Source organism: Charadrius vociferus, unplaced genomic scaffold (assembly GCF_000708025.1).
Source record: "Charadrius vociferus isolate BGI_N301 unplaced genomic scaffold, ASM70802v2 scaffold943, whole genome shotgun sequence".
Classification (NCBI taxonomy): Eukaryota; Metazoa; Chordata; class Aves; order Charadriiformes; family Charadriidae; genus Charadrius; species Charadrius vociferus.
The window spans coordinates 179,075-192,017 of NW_009647504.1; the positions used below are offsets into that span (position 1 = coordinate 179,075).

The 12,943-nt window shown below is 52.5% G+C and overlaps 1 protein-coding gene across 1 annotated transcript in view; it reads right to left on the minus strand.

Annotated features, from left to right (window-relative positions):
• FEZ1 (fasciculation and elongation protein zeta 1 (zygin I)) overlaps nt 1-10,259 on the minus strand; it is a 30,873-nt gene extending 20,614 nt beyond the window's left edge. Inside the window, exons 1-4 of the mRNA XM_009880759.1 lie at nt 9,961-10,259; nt 4,571-4,760; nt 3,362-3,454; nt 2,178-2,399 (exon numbers count right to left, since the gene is read on the minus strand). Coding sequence (XP_009879061.1) covers nt 2,178-2,399; nt 3,362-3,454; nt 4,571-4,760; nt 9,961-10,235 — 780 coding nt within the window. The 5' untranslated portion in view covers nt 10,236-10,259. The remainder of the gene's footprint in view (nt 1-2,177; nt 2,400-3,361; nt 3,455-4,570; nt 4,761-9,960) is intronic.
• Nucleotides 10,260-12,943: the final 2,684 nt, after the last annotated feature.

Sequence of the window (12,943 nt, forward strand, 5' to 3'; positions counted from 1 at the left end):
ACCGCGCCGCCGGCAGAGGCGGACGGTGCCATTATTAAGACGCGCGGGGCGATTAATAGCCTAAATGAGATGCCCGGTGCTACAAGTGCAACGCCCGGGGCAATAAATGCGATGGCCGGGGCAATTAGCGAAACGCCCGGTGTAATAAGTGAAATGGGTGGTGCAGTAAATGAAATGCGCAACGCAATTAGTGAAATGCCCCGTGCAATTAGTGGAAGGCACAGTGCAATTAGTCATACGCCCGGTGCAATTAGTGAAATGCCCGGTGTAATAAGTGAAATGAATGGTGCAATAAGTGAAATGCACAATGCAATTAGTGAAAGGCACAGTGCAATTAGCGAAAGGCACAGTGCAATTAGTTATACGCCCGGTGCAATTAGTGAAATGCACAGTACAATTAATCATAAGCCCGGTGCAATTAGTGAAACGCCCGGTGCAATTAGTGAAATGAATGGTGCAATAAGTGAAATGCACAATGCAATTAGTGAAAGGCCCAGTGCAATTAGTCATACGCCCGGTGCAATTAGTGAAATGCCCGGTGTAATAAGTGAAATGAATGGTGCAATAAATCAAACGCACAATGCAATTAATGAAATGCCCCCTGCAATTAGTGAAAGGCACAGTACAATTAGTCATATGCACGGTGCAATTATGCATACGCATGGGAAATGCCCGGTGTAATAAGTGAAATGAATGGTGCAATAAATGAAATGCAGAATGCAATTAGTGAAAGGCACAGTGCAATTAGTGAAAGGCACAGTGCAATTAGCCATACGCCCGGTGCAATTAGTGAAACGCCCGGTGTAATAAGTGAAATGAATGATGCAATAAATGAAATGCACAATGCAATTGGTGAAATGCCCCGTGCAATTAGTGAAAGGCACAGTGCAATTAGCTATATCCGTGGTGCAATTAGTGAAATGCCCGGTGCAATAAGTGAAATGGATGGTGCAATTAGTGAAATGCACACCGAAGTTTGCAAAACTGCGTTACGTAATTAGCGAGCTGCACGCTGCAATTATTAAGACACAGCGGGCAATTAGCGTGCTGCCCGGTGCTCTGAATGCAATGCCCAGCGCAGTAAGTGCAACGCACAGAGCGACTATGGATACAGCCGGTGCAATTAGTGGCATGCCTACTGCAATTAGTAAAGTGCACGGTGCAATTAGTGATGCGTCTGACGCCTGGTGCAATTAGCATAACACCTGAAAGAATTAGCGACATGCCTGGAGCAATCAGTGCGCATGACTCCACCTGATGCAACCAGTAACATGCCTGGTGCAATGAGTGGTACGCAGGTTGCAATTAGTGGTATGCAGGCTGCAATTAGTGACGTGCAGGCTGCAATTAGGTACGTGCTCAATGCAAATTAGTGATATGCACAGTGCGATTACTGGCACGTCCAGGGGAATTAGCGATACGCCTGTGCAATTAGTGACATGCAGGCTGCAATTAGTGACGTGCAGGCTGCAATTAGGTACGTGCTCAATGCAAATTAGTGATATGCACAGTGCGATTACTGGCACGTCCAGGGGAATTAGCGATACGCCTGTGCAATTAGTGACATGCATGCTGCAAGTGAACACACGCTACGTTTGGTAAAATTCCCAGGGCAATTAATGAACTGCACAGTGCAATTAGTGAAATGCACACCGAAACCGTTAAAACGCATCCCGTGATGAACGAGATGCAGGGTGCATTTATTGGACCACCAATAAATAAATACATTCTGCAACTACCGAAATGCCCGGCGCCGTAAGCGACGCGCCCAGAGCAACGAGAGCAGCGCCTGCTGCGATTAGCGACGCCCACGGCGCAGTAAACGAAATGCACTGTGCCATCAGGGGAGAGGTGCAGCGCGCGGCGCATCCGGCGGCAGGCGCCAGCGGGTGTTAGAAAATGCCGAGTGGTTCGGGGAGAGGCGCCAGGCGTTCGGCAACACGCGGCGAGTGCAAGGGTTGGGGCACGGGGCATTTCGCAAAACGCGTTGGCGCGCTTGGCCGAGCCCCGGGTGCCTTTGAAGCAACGCTAAAAGCAACATCCACCTGGGCTTAATTTTTTTTGGCAAGAGCCCTCTCCTGGCCAAACAGCGTGTAAGCACCGGCGCAAGCCAGCCCCGAGCCTGGAGAGACTCAACGGTCCGATTTGGTCGGAATTGTCCCCAAAGAGTGCCTGGCCTGGGTTTTGGTGGCCATACCTTCATGGGAGCAGTTGTTGTTGAAGGCAGGGGAGAAAGCACGCAGCTCCTGCAGAAGGATGGGCTCCGTGCCCCCGCCACTGCCGTCGCCTTCAGCGTCGGCCTCAGTTTCCTCCTCCTCCTCTTCCTCATCCTCATCACCCTCAGGGTCGGCCTCGGGGTCAGGCGAACTCTGCATCAGCTCCTCCAGCTCCTCGATGACCTGCAGGGCACCAGTGTCCTCCATCTGCACCTCCATCTTGCATCTCCACCCTGCAGCCCACAGCTACATCCTACAGCTGCACACTGCGTCCCTGTCCTGCACCCACATCTGCAACCTGCATCCTTCGTCCTCCACCTGCATCCTCCATCCTCCATCTTCCCCTTCATCCTCCACCTGCATCCTGCTCCCTTCACCCTGCATCTCCACCTGCATCTGCATCCATCTGTACGCTGCGCCCTGCATCCGCGCCCCACGTTCCCATCTGCCTTTGAATTACTGGGTGGTGACACTGGATGGGGATGCGTTGGAGATGCTGGATGGACATGAAGGGGATGTTGGCTGGGGATGGTGAAGCTGAATGGGGACGAGGTCAGGTGGAGACGTTGGATGGGGACGTTAGATGGGGAGATGTCAGAGGGGAACGCTGGATGGGGAGGTGACGGATGGAGATGCATCCAAATCCCACACCGCCACGGGCAATCACACCCCGGACCTGCATCTACATCCACATCTGCATCCTGCATCTATGGCTGCATCCCGCTCCTTTCATGCTGCATCATCCACCTGGATCCCATACTTGCACCTGCGCCCTCACCCACACCCTGCATCTGCATCCACATCCCCTTCCCCACATCTGCATCCCGCATCCCACATCTGCATCCTGCCTCTGCCCCACCAGCACTGGGGCTCTTCAGCCCACTTTGCACCCAGCACCCGCATCCCACGTCTCCATCTGCTCCCAAATCCCACACCGGCACCCACAACCCGCACCTCTGTCTACGTCCACATCTGCATCCCATGCCCTGCAGCCCGCATCCCAAGATCACGGGATTTAGCCTTTTTTTTTTTGCGCTTTCACCACATGGCCATGGGGCTGGGGTGGGCTGAGGCCATGCCGGGGGGCTAAATCCTGGCTTTTTGGGGACACACAGGCGCTCAGGTGCCCACGGGGTCAGGGGTACCTGCTCAGCTGTCAACAGTGGCTCCTCGTTGATGCCCGAGTCTTGCTCACTCCTCTCAGTGAGCTCCTCCTCCTCCTCCTCCTTCTCGCAGAGCTGCAGGAGACACAGGCTGGGCGGCCTTGGTGGCACCGCAGGCACGGCCCGGCACAGGCATGGTCCCAGCACGGACACAGACGTGGCACTGGCCCTGGCACAGGGAGAGCCACCAGGGAACCACAGCTCGGGGGGGACACGCATGATGGTGGGGGGTTGCATGGGGAGACATCGGATGGAGACATCAGGTGGGGACGTTGGACAGGGAGAAATTGGATGGGGAGATGTTGGATGAAGGCATTGGGTGGAGACGTTGGATGGAAACTTTGGTTGGGAACATTGGATAGGGACACTGGATAGAGATGGATGGAGATGTTGGATGGGGAAATGTTGGACAGGGATGTTGGATGGGACTTTGGATAGGGATGCTGGATGGAGACATTGGAGAGGGAGACGATCAACAGGCAAGCATTGGATGGGGAGGTGTTGCAAGAAGACAGAGATGCTGGATGTGAGACACTGGATGGAGAGTTGCTGGATGGAGAAACTGGACTGGGAAATTGGACAGGGAGAAGCACAGGTACACTGGATGGAGATGTTGGATGCAGATGTTGGATAGAGAGATGTTTGAATTACTGGGTGGTGACACTGGACGGGGATGCGTTGGAGATGCTGGATGGACATGAAGGGGATGTTGGCTGGGGATGGTGAAGCTGAATGGGGACGAGGTCAGGTGGAGACGTTGGATGGGGACGTTAGATGGGGAGATGTCAGAGGGGAACGCTGGATGGGGAGGTGACGGATGGAGACGTTGGATGGGGAGGCATCTTCTTTTTTACCACCTTTCACAGTCTATTTCACCCAAGGAATTTACCTTCTCTTCCCCCTTCAGCGACACGTTGTGTAACATCCAAATGGGTTAAATTCAGTGGATTTGGGGCCATCTTTGCAGCCCTCCCCCAACCCCAGCGCAACTATTCACGTATTCAACTCACTTCAATGACGAAAACACTCTTTTCTACCACCCAAAAAATACACCACCTTACCCGTGGCTTGGGGGCAAACTGGCAAAGACCAAGGTCGCCAAACCAAACGCTTCGTCTTGCCTGTTTCCCTGTGATTTCACCCTAAAATGCGGACACCCGCTGTGGCGGTGCTGCGGCACCCCAAAAATACCATTTTTGGGTAGTCTGCAGTGCCCTGATGGTCGCTGAGCCTTGGGGGCGATTGACAGCCGTCAAGCGTTGCCGGGAGGGTCATGCGGGGACAGGGGAGGGTTTGGGGAGCCAAGGAGGGGGGGCCGGGGAGCAGCCAGGGCCGGGGGGAGCCCCGTGGGGCGAAGCCATCGGTGAGAGCATCCCAGACCCTGCAGGGAGGTGGGTGGTGAGCGGCGATCCCAAAAAGTTGCCTCCCAGAAAGCCATCCCAAAACGGCGTGCCGAAATGCCTCAAAGCACCCCGAAAGGCAGCCCTAGAAACACCCCAAAGCGTTCCCAAATACCGCCTGGGAAAATCCCACACCACCACTGAGATGCCTGAAATATCCCAAAACACCCCAAACGCTGCCCTAGAAGACCCCAAACGCTGCCCTAGAAGACCCCAAATGCTGCCCTAGAAGACCCCACAGCTTCTCAAAATACCATCATGAAATACTGCCCTGAAATACCCCGATGTACCCCAAAATGCTGCCCCAGCAGTTGAGATGGCCCCAAATGTCATTTTGAACCGTTGCCATCAAAATACCCCCAAAAAGGCCACTGTAATGTCCCAACACGTCCTCAGGTGCCCCAAAAGACCACCCTGAAATGCTTCGAAATACCACCCCAAAACATCACCATGATGCCCTGAAATGCCCCAAAACATCCCAAAAATGCTGTCAAAGCTCCAGAAACACCCCAAAACGTCATCCTAAAACACTGCCCCAAAGGCCCAAGATGCTCTGAGAGGCCCCAAAACACCTCAAAATGCTCCTCTGGAACACCCTAAAATGCCCCCGAAAGGTCCCAAAGGCCCAAAATGCCCTAAAATGCCCCAAAATGCCACCCTGAAACACCTCCAAAATGGCCCCAAAAGTCACAATGCTCCAAAATGCCACCCTGAAATGCTCCAAACCACCGCCCCCCTAAAAAAAAAACCAAACTGAAATGCCCCAAAACATCCTAAAATGGCAACTTTGAACACCAAGAAATACCCCCAAAATGACATCCTGAAACACTGCCCAAAATGCTCCAAAATGCCCCAAAACACTGACCGAAACATCTCAAAATTCTGTCCCCAAAACACCACTCCAAAAAGCTCCAAAATACTGCCCTGACATCCCAAAATACCCCAAAATGCCGCTGGGAAAGACTCCAAAATGCTGTCCTCAAACATTGCCCAGAAACACCTTAAAATGCCTCAAAAAGCTGCCCTCATACCCCAAAGAAACATCCCAAAATGCCACCTCGATGCTCCAAAACAACCCCCAACTGTCTGACACCCCAAAACGCTTCTGCGACACCAAAAATGCCTCAAAACTCCCCAAAATGCTGCCCTGGAACATGCCGAAATACCCCAAAATGCAGTCACAGCACCCCAAAAATCCACCCAGAAATGCCCCAAAATGTCACCTTGAAACAGCCCTGAAACACCCCAAAACTGCCCCGAAACACCCCAAAATATGGCCCTGGAACATCCCCAAATGAAATACCGCCCAAACCACCCAGAAACACCCCCAAAACCAGCTGTGATTCCCTGAGACCCCCAAAACTCCCCAAAACCTCCCAGAATACCCTGAAATGCTGCCCCAAAACACAGCCCTGAAACACCTGGAAACAACCCCCAAAATTGCCCTGAAACAGCCCAAAATTGCCTGAAACCACCCCAAACCATGACCCCGATACCCTAAAATGCACCAAAACACCCCAAAACGGCCCTGAACCCCCCTAAACCCCCCTCCTCTGTGCCACTATTAGGGGTGGCTGAATCTCACCCGCAGGGCTGGATCAATTTTGCCTTATTTTACCCCAAAAAAGGTGCATGGGGGAGAGGAGAGAGAATAGGGAGAAAAAGAGGGGCAAAAGGTGGAAAATAGGGGGAAAAGGGGGGGGGGAAGGGAAAAAATGTGAAAAAAGTGAAAAATGTGAAAAAATATGAAAAAATGTGAGAGAAGAGGGGAAAAGGAAAAAAAGGGGGAAAGGGGAAAAAAGCAGGGGAAAGGGGGTAGGGAAAAAAAAGGGGGAAAACAGGAAAAAAGAGGAGAAAAAGGGGGTAAAGAAGGAGAAAATGGGAAAAAGGGCAAAAAGGGGGAAAATGGGGAAAAGTGGGGGAAGGGAAAACGGGGGTAGAAGAGGGGAAATGGAAGGAAAAAATGAGAAAGTGGGAAAAGAAGGAAAAGGGGGAAATGGGGAAAAAGGGGAGAAAGGAAAGACAAGAAAATTGGGAATAGGGAAAGGAGGAAAAGGTAAAAGAGGGGAAAAGGAAAAAATGGGGGAAATGGGGGAAAACAGAAAATGTAAGAAAAAAGAGGGAATGAGGGGGAAAATGGGGAAAAGGGGGAAAAGTGGAGAAAAGGGGGAGAAAGAAGAAAAAAAAGGGGAAAATGGGAGAAAAGAGCTGAACAGTGGCGCCCTTGGGAAAAAGGGGAAAAAAATAGGGAAAAGGGCCAAAAATGGGGGGACAGGCCAAAAATGGGGAAAAAGGTCAAAACCGGGGAAAAAGGCACAAAAAGAGATTAGAAAATTTCTCCCCAGTTATGGCAAATTCACCCATTTTCCCAGCAAAAATGGCATTTTTAGTCCGACACGGTCCATACACATCCCAATTTGCCCTAAATCACCCCAAAACCGCCTGCCCCAAAACTGCTGATTTTTGAGTATTTATCTCGTCTCCCTCCTCACCTGATCTTAATTCCTCCCTCAATCACATATTTCACAAATTAACGCGCAAAAATGCCTATGTCAAAACCCCTCTATATTCCTATTTTTGCCAAAACCGCAGCAAATAAGGAAAAAAAATTATTATCCCCCCAAATTTGCGCTTTTTTTCCGCTCTTAAAGGGCCAGTGCCCTGCAGGGTCAGGCAGCACATTTCTGGGTTAATTATGGCAAGAATTGGTTAATAATTAGTGAAATACAGCGCTTTTAAGGCCCCAGCCCATCCCCCCGCCTGTGCACAGAGGGCTCATTCAAGAAGGAGGAAAAAAAAAAAAAAAAAAAAGCCCCTTTTTGCCCAAAGGTACCCATGTTTTGCCCAAAGTGACCCAAAAAGACACAATAAGCAGCACAAAGCGGCGCCGCGAGCCGGCTGCCGGCGACAGCGCGGCGCTGCCGGCACCAGGCCAAAATGCATTTTTCTCTGAAAAACCGTCAGTTTGGCCAATTACGAAAAGCAATTCGGCTTTTCGTAAAAAAAAAAACAACAAAAAACAACCAATAAAACCACAAACCAAAAATAAACAGATTTGGGGGCTTTTGGGTTGAAAACGACCACTTTGCATGGTGAAAAAGGAGTATTCGGAATTGCAGCTGGGGGGATAATCCCAATGAAACACACCAAAAAAATCCATTCGGAAGGTGTCAATGTATAAACACCCCTGGAAAAAAATACACTAATTTGGCCAAAAAAATAAAAAAAATAAAAAAAAAATGGGGTTTTCAACACAACAAAAGGTTTTTGATGAAAATTTAGATTTTAATGCAAACGCCACTATACAGTGGCAGGGTTGGGGGGATTTTGCCCCAAACGGGCTGCCCCCTGGCTTGGCGCACAGCGTGCACGTTGCAAGCAGGAGGCTGAGCTCTACTCACACCTTACTCACGGTTTACTCTGCCCCCGTCCCCGGCCAGGTGCTCTCCTCACGTAGACTGGGCCTCCCGTCACCCCCCGCAACGCCACACGGGGCGTCCGCTGTGCCTCCTCACAGGATCCCACACAGCTACTCCAAGGAACCTACACTGCTACTCCAAGGTTCCCACACAGTTACTCCAAGGACCCCACACAGCTACTCCAAGGTTCCCACACAGTTACTCCAAGGACCCCACACAGCTACTCCAAGGTTCCCACACAGTTACTCCAAGGACCCCACACAGCTACTCCAAGGTTCCCACACAGTTACTCCAAGGACCCCACACAGCTACTCCAAGGTTCCCACACAGTTACTCCAAGGACCCCACACAGCTACTCCAAGGATCCTACACTGCTATTCCAAGGAGCCCACACTGCTACTATAAGGTTCCCACACAGCTACTACAAGGAACCCACACAGCTACTACAAGGATGCTATACAGCTACTCCAAGGAACCTACACTGCTACTCCAAGGATCCCACACAGCTACTCCAAAGTTCCCACACAGCTACTCCAAGGAACGCACAAAGCTCCTCCAAGGAACCTACACTGCTACTCCAAGGTTCCCACACAACTACTCCAAGGACCCCACACAGGTACTTCAAGGAACCTACACTGCTACTCCAAGGTTCCCACACAGCTACTCCAAGGTTCCCACACAGTTACTCCAAGGACCCCACACAGCTACTTCAAGGAACCTACACTGCTACTCCAAGGTTCCCACACAGCTACTCCAAGGTTCCCACACAGTTACTCCAAGGACCCCACACAGCTACTTCAAGGAACCTACACTGCTACTCCAAGGTTCCCACACAGCTACTCCAAGGTTCCCACACAGTTACTCCAAGGACCCCACACAGCTACTTCAAGGAACCTACACTGCTACTCCAAGGTTCCCACACAGCTACTCCAAGGTTCCCACACAGCCACTCCAAGGAACCTACACAGCTACTCCAAGGATCCTACACTGCTACTCCAAGAAACCCACACAGCTACTACAAGGATGCTACACAGCTACTCCAAGGAACCTACGCTGCTACTCCAAGGATCCTACAGAGCTACTCCAAGGATCCCACACAGCTACTCCAAGGTTCCCACACAGTTACTCCAAGGACCCCACACAGCTACTCCAAGGATCCCACACTGCTACTCCAAGGTTTCCACACAGCTACTCCAAGGATCCTACACTGCTACTCCAAGGTTTCCACACAGCTGCTCCAAGGTCCTGCATGATCACGCCACAGCACAAGGAGCTGATCTGCATGTGGTGTAGATCTTGCAAGCATGCAAAGAGGTCCAGCTGGCCCCAGAGGGACGTTACTCATAGGATACTACACTGCTACTGTGATGTGCTACTCAACCAGGCTGCAATGGGGTAGGACTGGTCTGCATGCCACGGGACGGGGTGTATGTCGTGACCATGCAAGTGGACATGCGGGCCCAAGGGTGGCCTACTCATAGGATCCTATATAGCTACTCATAGGATCCTACACAGCTACTCCGCACTGCTGCACGACCATGCCGCGACACAGGGGGCCGAGTTGCATGTGGGGTGGACCTCGCTAGCGTGCGACATGCAGACCCCGATGGAGTCCATACTCATAGGATACTACAGCGCTCTTCCTGACATGGTGCATGACCGTGCCGCCATGCCGGGAGCCCGTTTGCGTTGAGGGGGGGTGTGGATTTCACAGGTGTGCGAGGAAGCACGTGTCCTCAGGACCAGGGGGGGCCTTACTCACTCCTCATCCTGGAGGCGCTCCTCCTCCTCCTGCGCCTGGAGATGCCCCCGCACGGGGGCCAGACCTTCAGTGGCAGCGTCGTAGTTGCGGAAGCAGACGGTGAGCTTCTCGTCGAACTCCTGCACCAGGTCCTCCATCGACTTGAAGCTCATCATCTCGGCCGAGAAGCTCTCCAGCTCGGCCAGCGCCGGGTCTGCAGTACGTAAGGGGGTCCCCCCATCGTCCCCGGGCCCCTCCTCGAACTCCTCCTCCAGGCTTACCAGGGGCGCCTCCATCCTCCTCAACGCCGATGTGCCGCCTTAGCTGCGGGGAGAGGGTGCCCGTGAGGCACCGCGCTACTCACAGCTTACACCACCAGGGCTTTTACACCACCAACAGTGTCTCTGTAGTACCCTGGTAGCACCCCAACAGCATCTTAGGACTGTCTTCATAAAAATATGCTGATATAGAAGCACAGAATCATAGAATGGTTAGGGTTGGAAAGGACCTTGAGGATCATCAAGTTCCACCCCCCCTGCCATGGGCAGGGACACCTCCCACCAGACCAGGTTGCCCAAGGCCACGTCCAACCTGGCCTTGAACACCTCCAGGGATGGGGCCTCAACAACCTCTCTGGGCAACCTGTTCCAGTGTCTCACCACCCGCAAAGGGAACAACTTCTTCCTAATGTTTAATCTAAACCTGCCCTCTCCCAGTTTGAAGCCATTCCCCCTCGTCCTGTCACTACATGCCCTACTGAAAAGTCCCTCCCCAGCTCTCCTGTAGGTCCCCTTTAGGTAGTGGAAGGCCGCAATAAGATCTCCCCGGAGCCTTCTCTTCTCCAGGCTGAACACCCCCAACTCTCTCAGCCTCTCCTCACAGCAGAGGTGCTCCAGCCCTCGGATCATCCTCGTGGCCCTCCTCTGGATGTGCTCCAGCAGGTCCATGTCCTTCTTATGTTGGGGACTCCAGAGCTGGATGCGGTACTCCAGGTGGGGTCTCACCAGAGTGGAGCAGAGGGGCAGAGTTACCTCCTTTGACCTGCTGGCCACGCTTCCGATGATGCAGCCAAATATCCCGACACTATACTGGTAGTACTTCACTAGTAGCAAGAAAGTGTTGATAGTGGCCCAGAAGTACCTTAGTGGTACCCTGATAGTATATAAAAAGTATCATAACAGTAACTTTTTTCCTGAACTGGTAGTATCTTAGTAGTATCCGTATACTATATCTTAGTTGTGGTCTGAAAATATCATACTGGTAACGTGCTGACAGTATCCCAAAAGTCCGAGTGTTGCCCTGATAGTAGCGCAGAAGTATCTCACCACGATCTTTTCTAGTGCCCTTGTAGCATCTCAGAAGAATCCTACTGGTATGCTACGAGCATCCTGACAGCGTCCTACTGAGAAACGAGTACTGTCCCGACAGCACCTGAGCAGCGTTGTGATAATATCCTGATACTATCTTAGTAGTTTCCCAGTAATGGCCATCTTAGGAGTGCCTCGATGGTACTGTGGAATTATCTCAGTGGTATCTCCGGAGTATCCAGGCTGTATCCTGATAACGTCTTAGCAGTGTCCTGGTAGTCCCTTTGTGCTACACTGCTGGTAGCAGCTTCCGAACAGCTCAGCGCTGCCCTCGTGGTGGACTGGCCCAAGTAGTCGTAGCCCGATACTACACCAGTAGCATCCTAGTGTTATCCTAACAGCGCCCTGACAGTGTCACGGTAGTGTCCTGACAAGAAGCTAACAGTGTTGTACGCTACTACTGTCGTAGCAGTGCCCTGATAGTACCTCGGTAGCGCGATGAAACATCCAGGTATTGCGTTAGTGCCATGTTCCCATCCCAAAAGCATCTGAACCGCATCCGTTGTAGTAACCCGTGAGTACCCTGATGGTGTGTTAGCACTGCCCCGGTGGTACCTTCATAACAGCATCTCCGTACCAACCCTGGAACGATGCTGGAAGTATCTTAGTAGTGTCCTGACAGCATCCAGGTAGTGCCCTGATGGTACCTCAGTAGCGCTCTCGTAGTATCCCAGTAGCATCCAGACACTATCCTGACAGCATCCGAGTGCCACCCTGAGCGGGCTTTGGTGCAGAGTACCCCAGCAGCGTTTTAGTAAACCCCTGAGAGCATCTCCGTACCATCCTGGTAGGACCTTGAGAGCATCTCTGCTGCATTTTGATCATACCTCACTACTCCCTCACAAGGCTACTGAGAGTCTCCCAGTTGTATCTCACCAGCAGCCTCATAGGAGGCAAACAGTGACCCAATAGTAAGCCAGCAATAACCCAGTAAAGCTGCCACCATGTCCAAGCGGTGACCAGTGAGCAGTGGTGTTCCTCAGAGGTCAGCACTGGGACTGGTACTATTTAACATCTTTGTCGGCGACATGGATGGTGGGACTGAGTGCACCCTCAGCAAGTTTGCTGATGACACCAAGCTGTGAGGTGCAGCCAACCTGCTGGAGGGGAAGTGATGCCATCCAGAGGGACCTGGACAGGCTGGAGAGGTGGGCCTGTGCAAACCTCAGGAAGTTCAACCAGGCCAAGTGCAAGGTCTTGCATGTGGGTGGGGGCAATCCCATGCACAACTCCAGGCTGGGCGGGGAATGGCTGGAGAGCAGCGCTGAGGAGAAGGACCTGGGGGTGTTGGTGGGTGAGAAGCTCAACATGAGCCGGTGATGTGCGATCGCAGCCCAGAAAGCCACGCGCATCCCGGGCTGCATCAGAAGAAGTGCGGCCAGCAGGGCGAGGGGGGGATTGTGCCCCTCTGCTGTGCTCTGCTCTGGGGAGACCCCCCTGCAGTGCTGCCTCCAGCTCGGGGGGTCCCACCAGCAGAAGGACACGGAGCTGTTGGAGCAGGGCCGGAGGAGGCCATCAAGATGCTGTGAGGGCTGGAGCCCCTCTGCTGGGAGGACAGGCTGGGAGAGTTGGGGGGTTCAGCCTGGAGAAGAGAAGGCTCCAGGGAGACCTTAGAGCCCCTTCCAGTGCCTAAAGGG